General features: G+C 46.6%; 1 protein-coding gene and 1 long non-coding RNA gene across 14 annotated transcripts in view; one reads left to right on the forward strand and one right to left on the reverse strand.

Annotated features, from left to right (window-relative positions):
- LOC146336770 (lipase maturation factor 1-like) overlaps positions 1-19,112 on the forward strand; it is a 294,331-nt gene that overhangs the window by 188,427 nt on the left and 86,792 nt on the right. For 9 of the 13 annotated variants that reach the window (XR_014785603.1, XR_014785601.1, XR_014785602.1 and 6 more), the window contains one exon: positions 9,834-10,001. Coding sequence is in view for 8 of the 13 variants with exons in the window: in XM_084818933.1 (XP_084675059.1) it covers positions 9,834-10,001 (168 nt within the window). In the remaining 5 variants the exon portion in view is untranslated. Of the gene's footprint in view, positions 1-9,129; positions 9,279-9,434; positions 9,615-9,833; positions 10,002-19,112 lie in introns of those variants that run through there. The other 4 variants (XM_084818936.1, XM_084818935.1, XM_084818932.1 and 1 more) reach the window with 3 other exon arrangements.
- LOC146336771 (uncharacterized) lies at positions 2,771-10,158 on the reverse strand. Its single transcript, XR_014785605.1, has 3 exons — positions 9,529-10,158; positions 6,543-7,617; positions 2,771-5,299 (listed from the first exon to the last, which is right to left on the reverse strand). It is a non-coding gene; the product is annotated as an uncharacterized LOC146336771 (long non-coding RNA).

Genomic DNA, 19,112 nt, shown 5'->3' on the forward strand with positions numbered 1-19,112 from the left:
TCACCGCCCCATGGACATCAGAGCCACCAGCCTCTACTGGTACAGACAGAAGGCACACAATACATTCTGGGGTCTCTGGTGTGCCATGGACACTTCTTCCTGCCACCTCTGATTTTTATTTCATTCCTTAAGGGTTTAAAATGATTTTTTAACTGGGAGGCTGGCGTGCTGCGAAGCAAAGTGCTACCCTCCACCACCATTTACTTGGGTTCCAAAGAGTGGTTTTGCGTTTTGGAGCTCAGACCCTGCCTCTGCCTTGGACTTCGGTTCTTGGGCAAGTCAGTGACTTTTCTTTTTGACTGAACTTGCCTTCTGGAAAATGAGTGTTTTGTGACCGGCCATGCTCAGTGTAGCAGCCATTTTATGAACACCCATGCCTCTGTGGGCAGCCATTTTGTGAGACCACCCACAACTCTCTCAGCATTCTGAATGTGCCCACCAACCCAGAAAGTTTGGGAAATTTCACTGCCAGAAGATGTGGTGGTGACCACTAACATAGATGGCTGTAAAAGAGGTTAGATCAGCCTTCCCCCACTTGATGCCCTCCAGAGGTGTTGGCCATGCTGGCAGGGAATGATGGGCATTGTATGGGACTTGTAGTCTAACACACACCAAGTTGGGGAAGGCTGGAATAGAGAAATGAATGTAAGAGGATAGGTATATCAGTAGGTAAAGAACCTCTGCGTTCAGAAGAGACAGTATGCTATGGAATACCAGAGAGTGGGGGAAACCAGTCCGGAGGGGTTCATGCCATCATGCCTGGCTTGTTGGCTTCCCAGCAGCTGGTTGCTGTTGCAATCAGGAGGCTGGATTAGCTGGGCCTTTCTGATCCAACGTGGCTTTTTTCTTGTGTTCTTATGGCTGCACAAGACAGGAGCTGGCTTCTGCTTGCGGTCCTTTTGTTGCCATCCATCATTTGGTCCATTTATTTATTTTTACATTTATATCCAGCCTCCTTTCCTCCAAGGAGCCCAAGCTGGTGTACATGGCCCTCCCCACCCCCATTTTATCCTCACAACAACCCTGTGAGGTAGGTGAGGCTGAGAGTCAGTGATTGGCCCAGAGTCACCCAGTGAGCTTTGTGACCAAGTGAAGACTTGAACCCAGGTCTCCCCCGTCCCAGTCTAACATTCTAACCACTACACCACACTGCCTCCCTCACTGATCCCTCCATTCTGCAAGCAGTTTGACATGGATGGAGGCGTTCTTGTGTTCTGGGTTATGTTGGTTAATGGGGGGTGGGCAGGAGGCGTGGGGGCCTGGAATGCGAAGCCATAATGTCTCTTATCCCATCCAGAGCTGCTTGCCGAGTCTAAAATATTTTGCAGGGATTCTGAACAAATAAATAGCCTGAATGAATCCATGGTTTCTGGTGTAATTTTAGCTCTGTGCTTCCCAGGAATGCGCAGAATAAATAGGTGATATTTGCAACGCAGCCTCTGTTTGTGTTCAGAGCCAGGGCCGCTGAGGCCTTTTCTGCACTAGCTGTGTCAATAAATTGGACTGGCAGGGCGGAGACATGGAGCATGCTGGAAATGTGGTCACCGTTACCTGCCCAAGGACTGGCAGAAAAAGAGGGCAGTTGGGGGAAGCCATCCTTTCCACCCCAGCCTTGGTAGAATCCAAATAAATGCATTCAGGGCGAAGTCAATATATGGGGCGGGGACGACGACAACGACAACTCCCCTGACTGCTGCCCTGGATGGAATTAGGGAATTAAACCATCAGACGTGCTCAGTTTTGCTTTGGATCGAAGCTCAGCAAGTCTGCAGCTCCTGGGTACTAGCTCCAAGAGGAAGCAGCGCCAGCAAGGGAAGAGGAGGGGTTTTAGGCATTAACGCGGGGCCAAACTAGATGTTACTGTGGCAGAATGGGTGGGGGTGGGGGGGACAGTATGCTGCTGAATCCCTATAAAATTGGCAGGGAGGGGGACCGAAGCTATCCACCCCCACCCCGCTACTGCCTGTGGTTTCCCCTTGAATGGCTTTAACCCTTTTTAAATCCAAGTAACTCTAGCTGACAGGGGGTGAAGGGGTAGAACAGCTAAAGGAAAGTAGTTTGGGGTAGGAAAATGTGAATGAAGGACAAGGTTCAGCCCTTCCCTCCTGTCTGCCCATGCTCTGCTTTTAAATCTCTCTCTCTCTCTCTCTCCCTCCCTCTCTCCCTCTCTCTCATATACACACACTGCAGTTTATAGAGATTTGGTGGGGCCCTGGTTGGGTCATATCACCAAGATAACTAATTTGCTCTTACGGTGTCATAGAACTGTGCAGGCTTTCAGGTTTGACAGAACACTTGATTGAAGTAATCCATGAAGCTCAAAAGGTCCCATATTCCAAACCAGCATAAGTGGGTCCACAAATACCTTGTTTCTTTTTCTACTTCATTAATTCCAAGGTGTGGTCAGAAGCCGTATGATGCAGCAACCAAGTCTTGCGGTTGGGGCCTGGATGGGAGACCCCTGGAATCACGTGTACTCTGCCTTGTGTTCCATGAGGGAAGAAAGGTATACTCAGGTGGCTAGCCCTATTTGGGAGTTAAAAATCCAGCTTACCTCAACATAGGTGGGGAGAAGGGCTGTGTCACGTAGCCCCACGCCTGGTGTTGCACACATTACATCCCCCCCCAGCACCTGAAGGGGGGATGTAAACACATAGCCCCCCTCCTTCCAGACACTTACTGAGATAAGCCAGATTTGTAATGCCCAAACAGGGCCTCTGCCTGTCTGTCTATCAATTTAGTATTTTATTAAAAGCATTTTTATACAGCCTTTTAGTCAAGTTTCTCAAGGAGGCATACAATACAAGATTTAAAACACTTAAATCCACAGAAGTTAAAAGTATAAACACTTAAAAGCAGAGTAACACAGTTAATAACAAGGGCAGTTATCTATTTATCTTCCACTCAAAAATTGTAGATAGGTGTATTGGTGTAACAGGAAAAAATCCCAAAGGCACAGCAGGGTCGTGCCTATTTTGTGACTTTTGAATTGGACCTACTAATGGTATCCTGGCTGACTCCTTTTGCATGTAAATTGTGTGCAGAATCTCACCATGTCTCTCTCATTCCTACCACCACCATCTTCTGAGGCTTCATTGGAAACTGTATATGCTTTTACAAGTTATGCTCTGCATCGTTAAGGATTAGAAACTTAAATGAGATGCTATTCTCAGCGTACTGTAAGCTGTGTCAGGTATACAATACTGTGCATGTATTGTGAACAAGAGCAGGGCGAGTGTCTGCGTGCACTGTACAGATATAAGATCGTTTTGAGTTGTTTTAATAACAAGGAAATTAAATAGATGAATCGTTGGAAATTCTACATCATATTTTGAAGCTGATGACTAAGTTCTCCCAGTGCCCCAATATCTTCAGTTTATTTTAAAGCTATTATTTAATAAAACACAAGAGGACACAATCTGGCTCATATTAAGCACTTTTGAATCTCACTGAATTAAACCGGAGACAGTGAAGCATGGGACTGTCTCCCACTGAAATCAAGGAGAGCTGACCTTGGGCTGAATCATACCCGCTGCTTTGTTTCCCTCCTGCATTTGCCGTTAAAAAATTATAATGACACAGAAATAAGGAGTCTATTTCTACTTTAAAATAAAGGCCTTTGTATAAACAAGATTGAGGGGATGGGTTAAAAATGAACCAGCAGATTTACACACACACACACACACACACACACACACTTTTGCTTTCTATACAATAAATATATATGCTGTACATCTGAAGTTTATTTTGGTCCTTGGGGAAAGTGGCGCGGCGCTGCGTCTCTAGTAAATTGCCAGCGTTTTACGGTTGCGCTGGCACCCGAGCCAAACAGGCATCTCCTTTGCTCATTCCGCTGTCTCAGCTTGGGCAGATTCCGGCTTGTTTTTCTATGAACTGAATATTGCCATTGATGGGGCTGGGGGAGCCCAGCACAGCAAAAGCTTGCAGGGTAGCTTAAAAAAAATAAAAAAAATCAAAGCTCTCTGGAGACTTAATTATTTTGATGTTTCATTACCAAAGGACCACCCCTGCCCCCTCCTTCTCGCAAACCCCCAAATTAGATCTCTCTGTGTGCTTTAATGGAGGCATAAGGGTTTCCTACGTTAAAACTGTTATTGGACTTATATATGTTTACTGCATCAAAAGTTGTGAGTGGAAAGAGAGAGATATTTCATTCTTGCTGCTGTGTATGCACACAAACACAAATGCTGCATTAGATTAATTGTTTGAGAGCCATTTGATTCATTTTTAAAAGGAGCCCCCTTTTTAATCAAGGCCACACTTTAAAAAAAATTATTATTTTTAATCATGGTCTTAAAAAACCCCTGCAGGAATTGCCCCATTCTCTGTCTCATGGAGGGAATGCCTCTTCTAAGATTCCACCTGCTTTTAGATGTGTTTGCATCATCTGAAACAGCCTTCTCCAACCTGCTACCCTCCAGATGTGTTGGACCACAACTCCTATAATCCCTCAGGGGATAATGGGAGTTGTAGTCCAACATGTCTGGAGGATAGGGATAGGCAAACAAGTAATTTTCACATTCGCCCAGATTCTCCAAATGTCACCTTGAAGCTTGCCTAACATCATTTCCCGTGTTTGTTCATGCTCTTTTTTTCATTTTGTTCAAATGGGGAAAGTGTGCATTTCACATGGGGAAAATGTGCATTTTTAAAAAGCGCACCAAAAATGCTAACTTTTCCCCCATAGAGTAAAATGTGAAAATTTGCTTCTTCTTTTTTTAGAGCAATTCAAGTTTGGGAATTTGCAGGCATTTTCAGAGAACATACTATCCTGCTTACATTCACGTTCAGGATTGTGAACATAAATTCTTTTTTACATTGCTACTGGAAGGAAGACTGATCTAAAACTGGAGAAAAGCTGCTTTTACCCCTTCAGAACTCCTGTGTCATGCAAACTGAAGCACATTAGCTCACTTAAAGCTCATATGGTTAATTGAGTAAAATTTCTCAAGTGACAGCACTAATGCGCACACCTGTTCCGATGCAGTTTTCCTTATGTGTGCACAAACCCCAGTACTCCCAGGAAGCGCTCCCTCTTGTCTGCCCTGGATGTCACATATCGATCCTGCTTCTCGTCCAAGGAGGACAGGACAAGCAGGGTCTTTCCCATTTTAACCACCAATAGCCATAAGGCAGCTTAGGCTGAGAGGCAGTAACAGGGCCAAAGAGCGCCAAGTGTGCTTGGTGAATTGAGCACAGGTTTCTCCAGTTCTGCTCTAGCATTCTATCCACTTCACCATGGTGGCCGGAATCTGTGTGTTTGCCGCTTCCTTCAGCTCTGTGGAGGAAGCAGATGTGAAGACATACTTTATTTTAGAGATGGGGGCAGGGGTTCAGACATTAGATTTCATGGATCCCCCTACAAAATCTAGGCAAATCCCCAATGCATTCATTTTTACCCTCCCAGAGCCCCCCCCCCCCATCTTTTTTCCAAACTTACCAAAGGTGAGGGACCTTAGGAGCAAGGGCTCCAGACAGGGTCATCGCTAAGCCCTTAAAAGATTCAGACCCCAAGCCCATAGGACACAGACTGCACATGCTGATTTATATGTGTACATGCAAAATGTAGAAACGATTACTAGGATTATTCACAGGAGGCAAAGCCAACCAATTAATTTCTCATCCAAATCATCTAAAATAAAATAAATTCTTCCATTAATTTGCAGCCTGACCCAGATCATCCCAAACAAAGGAAAACATTATATATATATATATATATATATATATATATATACACACACACACACACACACACACACACACATACATACACACACACACACATATGCTTAATTGCGATGCATGGGAAGATCTGAGTGGTGGTGGGGGAGGTGAGAGGAAGCACGTGGGAAGAGGAAGGCTAACCCTTCACTCCCCAGCTGCAATCCCCCTTGGAAATTGCCCTCTGAATAGCAATTGGGCTGAGAAAAAAATCTTCCAGTGGCACAAGTGGCCACACAGGCTTCCAGGTTGCTAGGAAATAGATCTGGGGCCGGGCCCCCATGATCTCAGGCCTGGCAGTGGTCTTGGAGGTGCTAGGATCTGAGCCTATCTGCCCCTAGACATTTCTGCAAAACTGCACAGAAACGTCAAGGGCAGCAGAAATCATGGAAAATGTCGTTCCCTGCACATTGTTGCACGTGTTCATGGCAGCATCTAGAGACTATGGAGGCTATATTTCCTATGATTCCTGGGGGATCCAAATGTCTCATGGTTGGGGCAGTTCTTAGGTGCTCATGGAGGCCATATAGCTGTTCCCTCCCAAAGCCTTCTAGAACCCACACTGGGGAGCTGCAGTAGGGACCCAACCAGCAAACTTTGCCAAGTGTTTGGAGGTTGTTCATCAAGATAATTTACATCTCTTGTATTTCCAGTGTGGACTTAGTGGGGCCCACGTATTGGCTGGCCATTTGATTGCCAAAAAGGAGGACACGTATTTGTATAAAATTTGCACATGGTAATCTATACATATCAAAGTAATTTTATAAATATAATTTAAATAGAAATATAGTAGAACTCACCATAGTGAGACTGTGACCAGGTTACCCCTGTGCCTGCCTGTTCAGTCTGCTGTCCAGGTGCTACATTCTGGATCAGGTGTGGTGTGTGCAGGTGCTTATTTCTTTGTATCTACATGCACCTGTGGGGTTAGTTAGGTGGGAGGATGAATTTATTTGCTGGTAAATGAACCTGCAAGGGTGTTTTTTGCATCACTAATATACCTATATCTGTGCACGCAGCTTGGTCAGACCTGGTCATTTGTGAAAGATTTCTTTGGCTGTTGCTTGAAGCTTCAAAAACTAAATGTGGCTGATGTCTCGTTCCGTGGTTATAAATCAGCCCACAAAATGTGCTAGCCAAGGAAACTGGCTAGTAGCCTATATGCCCACCCACATGCCTACATTCTGTCGTATGTAGCATATTGGTGGCCTAAAAGAACTTCCTTTTGGTTACTGAATGCTTTCGAGTCTGGACACCAAAATATTATTTTTCTCCTCAAACGACTAGGCGAGCACACCCCTTTTTTCCGATACAGTCACCAAACTGCACGACAGATGCTTGTCAATAGTGTTTTTCAGTGCTGGAGGGCAAAACTTGCATTAGAACAATTCTGAGCGACGTGTCTCATTGTGAAGTAAAGGAAACATATTCTCCCAGCTTCTGGCGCCTGTGTTGCCGTGGCTGGGTTTGTGTCTTGCACACTCACCTGCTTGATTTAAAATTACACTCTGTGCCGCTGATGTGCGTTCCAGCTGCTCCATGCCCTCTTTTCTGGCACAGGTGAGGGGAGCTGTTTTTCTCACCATTTTGAAGAAATATAGATCCCCTAACCACTTGGAGTCAAGGTAGACGGCTTCAGCCCAGCCTCACTCTGAGGTTCCGCCATCCAGACTAACTCAAACCAGCACCCGTCTGGGGGAGAGCCTCTAGCAACCCATCAGCTCTTTGACCCCGGATGTAGGAATCCCCTGACCTCCTGCTCCCGTGGTGTAGGGGCTTGGCAGAGCTCCGTGACCCCTCGGCTTGCTCCATCCTGCCCCGGTGTCAGCGGAAGGAAGGATGCGGTCTTCTGTCCCGAGGGAATTCCAGCCAGCTCTAAACCGTAGAGAGCAACAGTATGATTAATTCCAGCTTGACTAATAAGGAATTGCATTAGTTACAGCGCTTGGCAGCAGGAGCCAAAGCAATTCTTAGGCGCAGCGTAATCTTATTCCCCTCGTGCTGTTTGTATTTTTGATTTTTTTTTCAAGCTGCAAACAATTTAAAGATGTGTTGCGTCTCCTTCAATTATCATCGGCCTTTCTAGCCATCTCTGTTGTGCTGTCAGGATTTTTAAAAACATTGCTAATGAATATAGCCTGTGTTAGATACGCTAAGATGAATTGCTCTCAACATCGTTATTGTTGTTGTTTTGTTTTTAATTGCTCTGCTGTTTTCCATCACTGTGTGATTCATGTTAGAGTTCTGGAGTTGAGGTCAGATTACATCTCTGTAATATTTACTTCCAGTGGCTAAAAGCAAACGTGGCCTGTACTCATGCTGGGGAAAGTAAGACCCTCTGGAACTGCTGGTGGGTGGGGGGAGTGCGTGTAACCCCAAGGTAGTGTGTATGAGATTGGTGTGCCACTTGGGTTAGCTGTGACAGCTTAATAGAACTTCTAGGTTCAGGGGCAGCGTAACAGTGAGTGGAGTGCCACTTCACGTATTACATTCTTGAACAGCTAGGGTTTTGCTTTTAGCTGGAAAAAATAAAGTGAGATTGAGGCACATTTGTGTTTGGAAATGCAGGGGCGGATGACGTTCTAGCGGAAACTAGTTTTATTTATTTATTTATTTATTTATTATATTTCTATACCACCCAATAGCCGAAGCTCTCTCTGCACATGGTTCAGAACTAGGTTTTGAGCAATGCGCAAGAGAAGAATCCAGCTAAAGTTACATTTGCACAAGCGCAGTTGTGCAAGTGGCTGTGCATTATGCTTGTGCAACCTCTTGTGCAACCAGTTGCAGATCGGGCTGCATAAGAGTTATGTGCAGCAGGTTGCACAGCAGGTTGCACAAGCATAATGCACAGCTGCTTGCGCAACTGTGCTTGGACAAATGTAACTTCAGTTGTTGCACAACCGATTGCGCACACTTAATGGACAACTGCTGGTGCAATGAAAAGGTCCAGTGGAGCTCCACTAGCGCTATTTGAGTTCACAAAATGACACCGTTGGATACTGCCCCAGGTATCCTTCAGATAGACTTATCCAAGAGTGTGAGTGGATCACAGCTCCCTGTTTAGAGTGCAGACTTTCTGGTAAACCCAGGTTTGCTCTTACATTAGAGAGCCAGTGTGGTGTAGTGGTGAGAGTGTGGGACTGGGAGCTGGGAGATCCAGGCTCTAGTCCCCACTCAGCCATGGAAGCTCACTGAGTGACTTTGGGCCAGTCACGGACTCTCAGCCCAGCCTACCTCACAGGGTTGTTGTTGTGAGGATAAAATGGAGAGGAGGAAGAGGGTAATGTAAGCCGCCTTGGGTCCCCTGCAAGCGGAAAAAAGGGGGGATATAGATGCAATCGTCATCATCATACATTATGTGTCAGCCTCCCCCCTGTTGGTAGCAGGACAGAAGTTGAGCAGAGCTGGCTTGTCAACTTGATTAGGTCCTGCTTTGACCTTCCCATGAGCCAGCACTGGGCTGTAGCCAGAAGGTGCACGTTCTCTAAGAGCTGTGACCCAGGTTGGGATGGAGAGTTGTCCTCAAGGGCCAGGTCAGAGCCATTGTAATGTACATTGTTTGTCACTGTGGCACGAAAGGTCAGTCGCAGGCAGTGCCAGCCAAGGGGGAGAAGAGACGGATGCAGGGAAGCGGTACGGTGGTACACAGGTTAGAGGTAGGGCTAGAGAGACACAGCAACTAAGAAGCCAGAGACAGTGTTCTTGCCCAGGAGAAAAGAACCAAGCCTGTCTTGGACGCATTTATACATGGGACCAGTCAGGCGGGATGCCCGGGAAACAGACCTGTGTTGAGACCTGGAAGGGGCAAGGTGGTCCTTTCTTCCTTCTGCAGCCTCAAGTGACTCGCCACGAAAGGCAGCAACTTACAGGTCCCAGCTTCTGCCGTAGCTGACTCTCCTGGTCCTGAAGGGGCGATATACGTGTCCTCCATTTGTGCAGCTTTCTCCCTCATTCCTGCTGGTGCATCTCTAGAAAGCAGCTCAGGTGTACACCACGAGAGAGAAGCACTTAAGTGGCTGGTTGTGGTGAGGACCCTCTTTCGCCACCCTCGCCAGCTGATCTGTGTTCTCGCTCTTTGTCTCTTTCAGACCCAGCCTGTGCCCAACCCCATTGCCTATTACATGCACCGGTCGCCGTGGTGGTTCCATCAGTTTGAGACGCTCTTCAACCATTTAATTGAGCTGGCAGTGCCGTTCCTTCTCTTTCTCGGGCGACGCATGTGCATCGTTCACGGTGTTCTGCAGATCCTCTTCCAGGTGAGAACAGCACGTTGACTTGGAGGCCAGTGTTCCTTCAGGAGAAATACATTGCCTCTGTGGCCACCATCCTGTTGGGTCTTCTTAAACCAAGCGCCTAGCATGACAGCCTTACGAATTCAAAGGGAGATGAGTCTCCCTGCAGACTCCCGTCAGTGTGGCTTGGCAGGAATGCAGCCCCGCTGTTGAACATCTCTTTCGCAACTGTTAGGCTGACGAGTCCCTTGGTTAGGTGCCAGAGAGAGCTAGGTAGCAGAGTGGCTAAGAGACTGAGGTGCAGATCACGACATCCCTGGTTTGAATCTCACCCCTGCCGTGAACTCCCTGCAGCCTTAGGCACTCAGGGTCAGGATCCTTCAGTTTCAATGCCCCCCCCCCCATCTTCTTCAGCCTCAGCCTCCCCCATCTGGAGGTAATAGTATTGACCTGTGTTAGAGATTGTTGTAAGACTTTCATGATTTATGTGAAGCACTTAAACATTTGAGAACAAGCACTATATAAATACTAAGTATCATTATTAATACTTAGTAATAAGTAATAATTATTAATTATTTAATCATTATTAATAATATTACATCAGGCAGTCTGATGGCAGAGAGAAAGGCTGATGGCTTCCCTCAGAAACAGGTTGCTGAGACTGAGGGAAGGTGTGGGAGCCAGTGTGCTGTTGGACTGGGACGCGGGAGATCTGGGTTCAAGTCCCCACTCGGCCATTAAGCTCACTGGATGACTTTAGGCCAGTCACTGACTCTCCACTGAACCTACCTCACAGGGTTGTTGTGAGGATAAAATGGAGAGGAGGAGGAGGATGTAAGCCACCGTGGGTTCCTTGCAGAGGAAAAAGGCAGAATACAAATGTAGTAATAAATAGATAAGGGCGCAATCTTATCGGGATCGCCATGAGCCTCCAAACTCAAGGGCTTATGGCCATCCAGTGCAGAGTGGGAGGAGCAGCAGAGGCAAAGAGGCCAACCAGCTACCTGTGGGAAGCCCACAAAGTAGGACATGAGCGCAATAACACCCCCGTGCTCTCCAGCAACTGGTAAGCAGAGGCATGCTGCCTCTGACACGAGAGGTAATATATAGCCATCGTGACTAGTTGCGTCTGCTTTGGCCTGGCTGGTGATGAACCTGTTCATCTTTGATTATGTATCTGGGGGGAGACAACAGCACAGTGGCAGAGCTTGTGTTTTGCGTGCAGAAGGTCTCAGGTTCTGTCCCTGGAGTCTCCAGTTAAAAGTATCAGGAAGAAGGTGATGATGGGAAAGTCCTCCCTCCACCTGAGATAGGGATGTTGGAGGAATCCGTCAGGAGGTGGAGCTCGCTGAGCTTTCGTTGGCTCTCACGCACGCATGCACACACGGACTTCGGCTTGTTTCCCCGTGAGCTGGCCCGCCTCGGTCTACATTGAGTCAGGCCAGTTCACGAATTTCACACGTTGTTTCAATTGGCAAAAAAATAAATTTACACAAATTTCCACCACAGTTCGTGTAATTTGTGCAAATTTCAGCTGCAGTTTGCGTAATGTATGCAATTTGTGCAAAATTCTCGTTATGCAAACTGAAAAAATGCGGGAAATCCACAAACTGGCCCGACTCAATGCAGATCTTTAAAAAACGGGGAAGTTCCTGGATTTCGGGGGGAAATGTACAGCTCAGCCCGCAAATGCGAGCCGAATCAGGTGGTCAACAGGAGCCTGTCAAGCCCCCAAAGGGCTGGATTTCACAGCAACAGACTACCCTAGCCTGAGACCCTGAAGAGGCACAGCTAGTCAGAGCAGAGAGTATTGAGCTAGATGGACAAACTATCTTAATCGAGTGTAAGGCAGTTTCCTAAGCCAGACCACGTTGGAGGGCTTTGTCTTTTCCGGTATCCTGCTCTTGCTTCCAAGAGCTCAGAGCAGTTTACGTCTGTACATCTCCTAGCCCGTCTCCCCTCCAGGGCACAGCTTACTGCTACCGCTAGTCTAGTAGACCTGCCCCGTGTGTCCCCAGACTGGTTTCTGGGCTCTCACAGTTTCATTCTTTCTTTTCTTCCCACTCCCCCACCTTGTGTTGACTGAAGTTTAAAAAATGCCTATAAAGCTACATCCTTAATGAAATGTTTAGGCCGGCTCCCGCGTTCTGCTTCCATTTATGAGTCGCATGGCTTCGCTGTCGCCCGTGGACTGCGCGGTAGCAGCAAGGACTTTAATGACAAGTACACATGGCATATAAACAGGAGAGCAACGTGTATAAACTCTGTGGGTAAACCATAAAAATGCTGATTGGGTTTTTAAAAGGCTGACATGCAAGCAGGGAGGAATTTCTGTTCATGCTTCAGTGGTCCCCCTGGAAACATCCCGTCACGTCTGGGTAGAAGGTCACATTTGGCCCTCCTTTATGTGCCCTTGTGTTACGTTACGGATTGCCACTTTTCCAAACAGCGGTCGGGATGCTGCCTCGCCTCTACCGGAGGTAGAAGGGCGGTGGTGATGGTTTGTATCATCATCCATATGCGTGGCATTTTGAAGAGTAATTGCAGCTCATCAGTTATGTTCAAACAATTAAATACAAGACAGAACAGCAGCAGCAGCAGCATCGACAATGGTCACCATGAAAAATCACCGTATTAGCATCCAGATGTTTCTGGCATAACTTAGCCAGCTGCATCACCCCTCTTACTGAGAGTCTTCTCTTTGCTTGCCAACTAAAAAAAAATGTGAGTTTTTCAGGAACTGCATGGATATCGTTAACACAATGAGATAATAATAACGGGCTTTGAGTCCACATAAACGTACCAGATCATCAAACTGCCTTCTGCAACACCAACCCCAAAATACATACTAACAACTTACATTTTGTTCTTTGTTTGCTTATTTATATTATTATTATTATTATCTTAAATAATAATTTAAATTGTTACATTAAATAATAATTAAATTAAATAATAAATAATCAAGGACTGCAGATTTTATTTATTTATTTATTTATTTATCTATCGCATTTATATCCTGCCTTTTTTCCTCCTCAAGGAACCCAAGGCGGCATACATAATACTCCTCCTCTCCATTTTATCTTCACAACAACCCTGTGAGGTAGGTTGGGCTGAGAGTCTGTGACTGGCCCAAAGTCACCCAGTGAGCTTCCATGGCCAAGTGGGGACTAGAATCCGGATCTCCCAACTCCCAGTCCAACACTCTAGCTGCTACTCCGTGCTGGCTCTCCAGATAACATTGTCTGGTCCCTGCCCCAAGAAACATGTAGTCTAAATTTTGCCAGACAGGGAGAGAAGGAAAAGGAGAAGTAAGGGAAATAAACCGCAGACAAAGAGTGAAAATGGTAGAGGCAAGATGGAGAAGGTTAGTGCGCGAGGGAATGACAGTGACTTTGGTTTCATTTCAGTTGTGGGGCTGAGTGCTAAAGTGTTTGGATGACAGGCTTGTTTTGTAAGCCATATGGAACCTGGGCTGAATTGCTCCAGGAACTTCTGAGGGTTTGGGGAGCCGTTACATAGATATTTATCAATATCTTTTTGACATAAGGCCTTCAGAATGGCCCACAAAAATAAGGTATCTGTCAGTGGAGACGGGTAGCTCCAATGTCAGCACCTTGGATGGCTCCTCTAGAGTTCTGAGTGGTTCTGACTGAAACCCAGAGCAGATTCGCCACCCCACGGACATCAGAGCCACCAGCCTCCACTGGTATCTATAATATAGCGCAACTCATCTTTAAAACATCAGGTTTTGAAGAATAAATGTGTGTGTGTGTGCGGGGGGATATTTATTTAAAGTATTTTTATCCCATTGCTCAGCCAAACAAGGCTCCCTGAATGGCTTACAGTCTATTAGTAAAAAAATAGGACAGTCCCTGCTCGCAGTCTTACAATCTAAAAAACATGACACACAAGGAAAAAGGGATAGTAAAGGCAGAAGGGGGGGGGAATAATTAGTTTAGCAGGGCTGCTGGAATGGCCCTGCTGACTTACTCATCTCCTGCGCAGGGGGCGGGGTGGAACAGAACAACTGGAGCAGGGCCCTGATGCTCCCTAGCTAACTGCTAGACATAGACAAACAGTGGATCCCCTGTATCATTTTCCACCCCGGTGAGAAAGCATCTGGGAGGAAGGCCTGGAAGTATATCATCCCTTCTTTAATATCAGTATCCTATCACAAGGACTGTAAACGCCTCTTGGTTCATTTAGCCAGGCATTGTCTTCTGCGATTGTCAACGGTAGGGATGGAGGAGAAGAAATTAATTGAGTTCGCATTTTAATGCAAACCTACGTAACCCTATATACTTCCAGTACACGAACATATCCTTCAGTATTCACACTTCTCTGAACTTTGCAATGCAGTTCTCCAATCAATATGCATATGAAAATGTACATTTTAGTGGAGAGTGTGCACAAAATTGTGTACATAAGTGAAAATGATGTAGAAAATGCATTATATATGGGGAAATTGCTTGCAAAAATGCATATATATGGCATAATTTCATACATTAGAAGAAATGTGCATGAAAACTCATATTAATTTTCATGCAGACATTTTAAAAAAGAATTGCGACAAATCTGCAAATGAATTTCAAATTGTAAACATGAGCAACTGAGATAAACTGAAATTGACAAATTCATCCATCTCTCTGCAAGGTCCCAGGCAGAGAGGAGCCATTGCCAGCTCTGTTGCATTATGATCTTTCTAAGTGGAGTTTCCAGGGGCATCACTTATGACTTCCTGGATAAAACCATGGAGAGACCCTGTGTATATTCCAACAGCAAACCTTTAACCTGCAACACAACAATTTGTTTGCCATACCAGGAGGAGGAAATTTAACAAGTCTTTACCAAGTAGCCACTTGGCTCTGAAAAAGAAAACTGCGCACAATAACAGACTCATAATGGCCTATTGTTAAATACATTCATCTTATTGCCATTTAATTGACGTTTTATGGACAGTTTGCAATTACTTTCTCTCCCAAAGGAGTCTATTCAGGGAGAACAAGTCCCAATGTGAGTCTTTTGCAGTTACACACACACACTCTTCTGTTTATTTAATATTTACTGTTCTTTTCTTCATTCAAAATGACTTTTATTGACGGTACTTCTGCTCTGCAGAGGAAACAGTAAAGTTTAATGTCAATATCCCACTTAATTCTGCTTTTCAAGATTTTAATTGACATTACATGCAAGGTTTTATTAGACATTTTTATAATTGTTATTGGAGTCATGGTGGCTAGGCTCCATTAACTACATTTTTCCAGGTTAACCAGCGAGCCCAGATAAACTTTGCTTTGTTGGAGCTCCCATCTTCCCTGCTGTCCCCCCCCCCCCCGCCTTCAATTAAAGGGGTGTGTGTGTGTGTGTGAATATTTCTGGCTGCTACAAGGTTTGTTGTGTGAAATGGGATTGAGGGGAATGTTTTCTGGTCCTCTTCCCCTGGTTGCCTGTGTTTCTGGTCCTCTTCCCCCGCTTGCTGGATTTTTCCCTACAAATTCCCTCCCTCCGCTTTTCCCACCAGCAGTTAACATGAATTTGGAATCCCCCCTCCCATTTACCACCAGATGTCTAGTTCAAGAAAAAAAATTGCAAAATCAGATTTGCAGAGGGGTCAAACTGGGAAGTGGGCATCTGTATTTCATGAAAAAAATTCCAATTCATTTGTTCTCTGTTGGGCAAGATGATTGTCCAGACATCCTGCTCATACTAGGCTTGCAGTGGGACCCTCTGATGTTACGGCCCTCCTGTGGTCTGTTGACCAGAGCAACAGGCATTACAATAACCACCTCTCTTGTGAGCAGGAAAAGGGAGAAGGAAGCCGTGCAGTTTTTGCATCCAAGGAGTGAGTTGAGGTTTTCCAATATGTGGAACACCTGTCAAATTGTTGTTGTTGTTGTTGTTGCACCTTTTTTCCTCCTGAAGGAACCCAAGGCGGCATACATAATCATCCTTCTCTCCATTTTATCCCCACAACAACAACCCTGTGAGGTAGGTTGGGCTGAGAGTCTGTGGCTGGCCCAAAGTCACCCAGTGAGCTTCCATGGCTGAGTGGGGACTAGAACTTGGATCTCCTGACTCCCAGTCCAACACTCTAGCCACTACACCACACTGGCTCTCTGTAAGCTGTATTTAATTATTGAATTTCTTAATCACCCATCTGGCTGGTCACCCGGCCACTCTGGGCAATGTACAGCAATACAACAGTATTAAAACAGTAAAATTCTACTTTAAAGCATCATATTTCTAAAAGTACCCTAAACCACCCCAAATGCCTGCCTGAACAACCATGTTTTCAACATGTGGCAGAAGCTCATTAAAGAGGGGGCATGGAGGAGTTCCCTAGGGAGGGAGTTCCACAGAGTGGGGGCCACCATAGAGAAGGCCCTCTCCCTCATCCTCACCAGCCTAGCTGTCCTGGCTGATGGGACAGAGGGAAGGCCATCCAAGGCCGATCTTGTTGAGCAGCCTGTCTGGTGTTGCTGGAGGCGCTCCTTGAGATAGGCTGGGCCGGAACCGTATAGGGTTTTAAAGGTCAAAACCAACACCTTGAATTTGGCCCGCAAAACAACTGGTAACCAGTGCAACTCCTTCAGCACCGGAGTGATGTGATCTCGCCGGCAGCTGCCTTTAATCAGGCAAGCCACCGCGTTCTTTACCAGCTGCAGCTTCCGAACTATCTTTAAGGGTAACCCCACGTAGAGCGGATTACAGTAGTCTAGACGAAAGGAGACCAGGGCATGTACTACCGATGGGAGCAGATGGTCGGGAAGGAAGGGGCACAGCCGCTGTATCAGATGGAGTTGGTACAGCGCTGTCTGGCTCACGGCTGACACCTGAGCCTCCATGGACAGCTGGGAGTCTAAAATGACCCCCAGGCTGCAGACCTGGTCTTTCAAGGGTAGCCGTACCCCATTCAACACCAGGTCAACATCCCCCAGCCTCCTCTTGTCTCCCACCAAAAGTACCTCGGTCTTGTCAGGGTTCAGCTTCAGCTTATTCCTCCCCATCCAGCCACTCACCGTCTCCAGACATTTGGACAGGGATTCTACGGCCAACCCTGGTGAAGATTTGAATGAGAGGAAGAGCTGCGTGTCATCCGCATATTGATGACACTGCACCCCAAACCTCCTGATGATAGCCCCCAGCGGCTTCACAAAGATGCTAAATAGCATTGGGGAGAGGATGGAACCCTGTGGCACCCCACACATGAGCCTCTTTGAGACTGATAAAGTCCAAAGTTATATTGGCAATGTAATTTGTTCTTCATTACATGCAGATATGTGGGGAGAAATGTGATTAATGCTATGCAGAGAATTATTGGGATATAGGACTCCATATGCAGCAGAAGCTATTTTGCTTGCTCTTCCTAAAGACCCTCTGGATAGAGTGTTAGATATTGGTGTGGAGCTTGTTAACAGTAGCTGAAGTGTTCTTGAGTAAAAACAACCACAACCACAACAGAGACACAAATACATTCCATGCCAAATATACTGGCAAATAAAGATTTGGAATGTAATGTCTATGACCAAAATTCAGACGAGAGAGGGAGAAATCCTGGGAAATCTTTTGCAGATGTACTGACTCTTCTCTCATTTTTTTTTTAAAAAGTGTCCTATAGAAGTTGTATGTGCAATACCATGAACTATTAAATTATAGCCCTATTTCCCAACAGCATTGTTTGCCGTGTACATTTTGCTGCAGAAATTCTCACCTTAGCCTCAAAAAAATATTGCAGGGCACGTTGCTAACGTTCCTATTTTAAAACATGGAGAATGAGTCACCTCTGCCATGACGCCCTAACCTGGCCCCTTGTGCCACCCTGAGGTAGGTACAGATAAGGAGGAAATGTAGGTTGCTCCACTTGGAGGGAGGATTCCCCATTGCCTCTGCACCACAGAAGCCCCTGCTTGAAAAATCAGGCAAAGGCCCTTTAAAGCAGCATAGCTAGCTCCTGCGAGGAGGTGGGGCCAACCACAGTGCAGGTCTTGCCAGCCTACATAAGCCTTCAGATGGCCTCAGCTCTGTGCTGAGACACCATCTCTCTAGAGTTCAGCCAGCAGGGCTACTGGGAGCTGCCCAGTGTCCTGTTTAGAGAGACATACTTTGTAAGGATGTCTTACAACCTAGTAAGCTTGTTTAACTGACCAGGAATTTGAACCCAGGTTTCCTTGGCTCTATCCGTGGCACCAGACTCCTCATCTCTTATTATGCTCCATTGCTCAACACCACTCGGGGGAAGAGGGGTGGGTGAGCCTTGAGACCCTTTGGCCAGTTTTGGGCACCCAGTTCCTCCACCAAGGTTTCTGCGACTGGGAGAAGGGCGGTCACAGAGCTCCTTCCACCTCAGCCTCCTCCCACTTCTGCCATTTCTGTGTGGCTCCGCTGCTGCTCCCACTTTGTGATTGAGGGGGGCATGGGGTCTCCCTCTCCCTTCCTGGGTCAGTCGGGCAATGGGGAGCCCACCCTCTGTCTCTGTGGCAGGATCGCTGTTTCCCCCCAGAATGATTCCCCTCTGTGCTTGGCCCCAACGCCCGCAAGGTAGGGGTGCCTCACAGCCCCCTGAAAGAAGTGCGTGGGCTGGAATCAAGGCAGTCGTTTCTGCCTTTTCCCAGTACAAATATTTACTAGTGCGGGTTAGGACAGACACGGCGAGGAAGGTATGCTCCAGCCAGCACCCCTTGGCAGTCTCAGCAACAGTTCCTGGTCCGGGATCGCAGCTGCTTTCCTTGGCTGCCAAGAGGCCACGTGCCTGTGCTGGAAATGCCTGCAATGCCACTGTGGGTGTAGCTCACTGCACCTCCTGTATTTCTCCAGTGCTGACTGCTCAGGGGAAAGAGGAGGGAAGAGAAGGGCGTTATGGGTAGGGCGGGGCGGGGGGGACCATCACCATGTCACTTGCTGTATCTACATGAATTCAGAATGCAAAACCACTAAATATTGAGGAGGGGCAGCCCTTGAACACATGCAGCTGGGAACGGCAAGTTTTGCCAAGCCCTGTTAAGCCTGCTGCAGCCCTGTGGCACCTAAGGGCTGGCAGATGTGCCATGGCATAAGCTCTTGTAGGCATCAGCTCCTGGCAAAGCGGGCTGTAGCCCATGTCAGCTTTGATGCCATACTAAACATGTTAGTGTTTAA

The sequence above is a fragment of the Heloderma suspectum genome, chromosome 12 (assembly GCF_057233095.1).
Source record: "Heloderma suspectum isolate Gila_16-S chromosome 12, 16-S_ref, whole genome shotgun sequence".
NCBI classification, from domain to species: Eukaryota; Metazoa; Chordata; class Lepidosauria; order Squamata; family Helodermatidae; genus Heloderma; species Heloderma suspectum.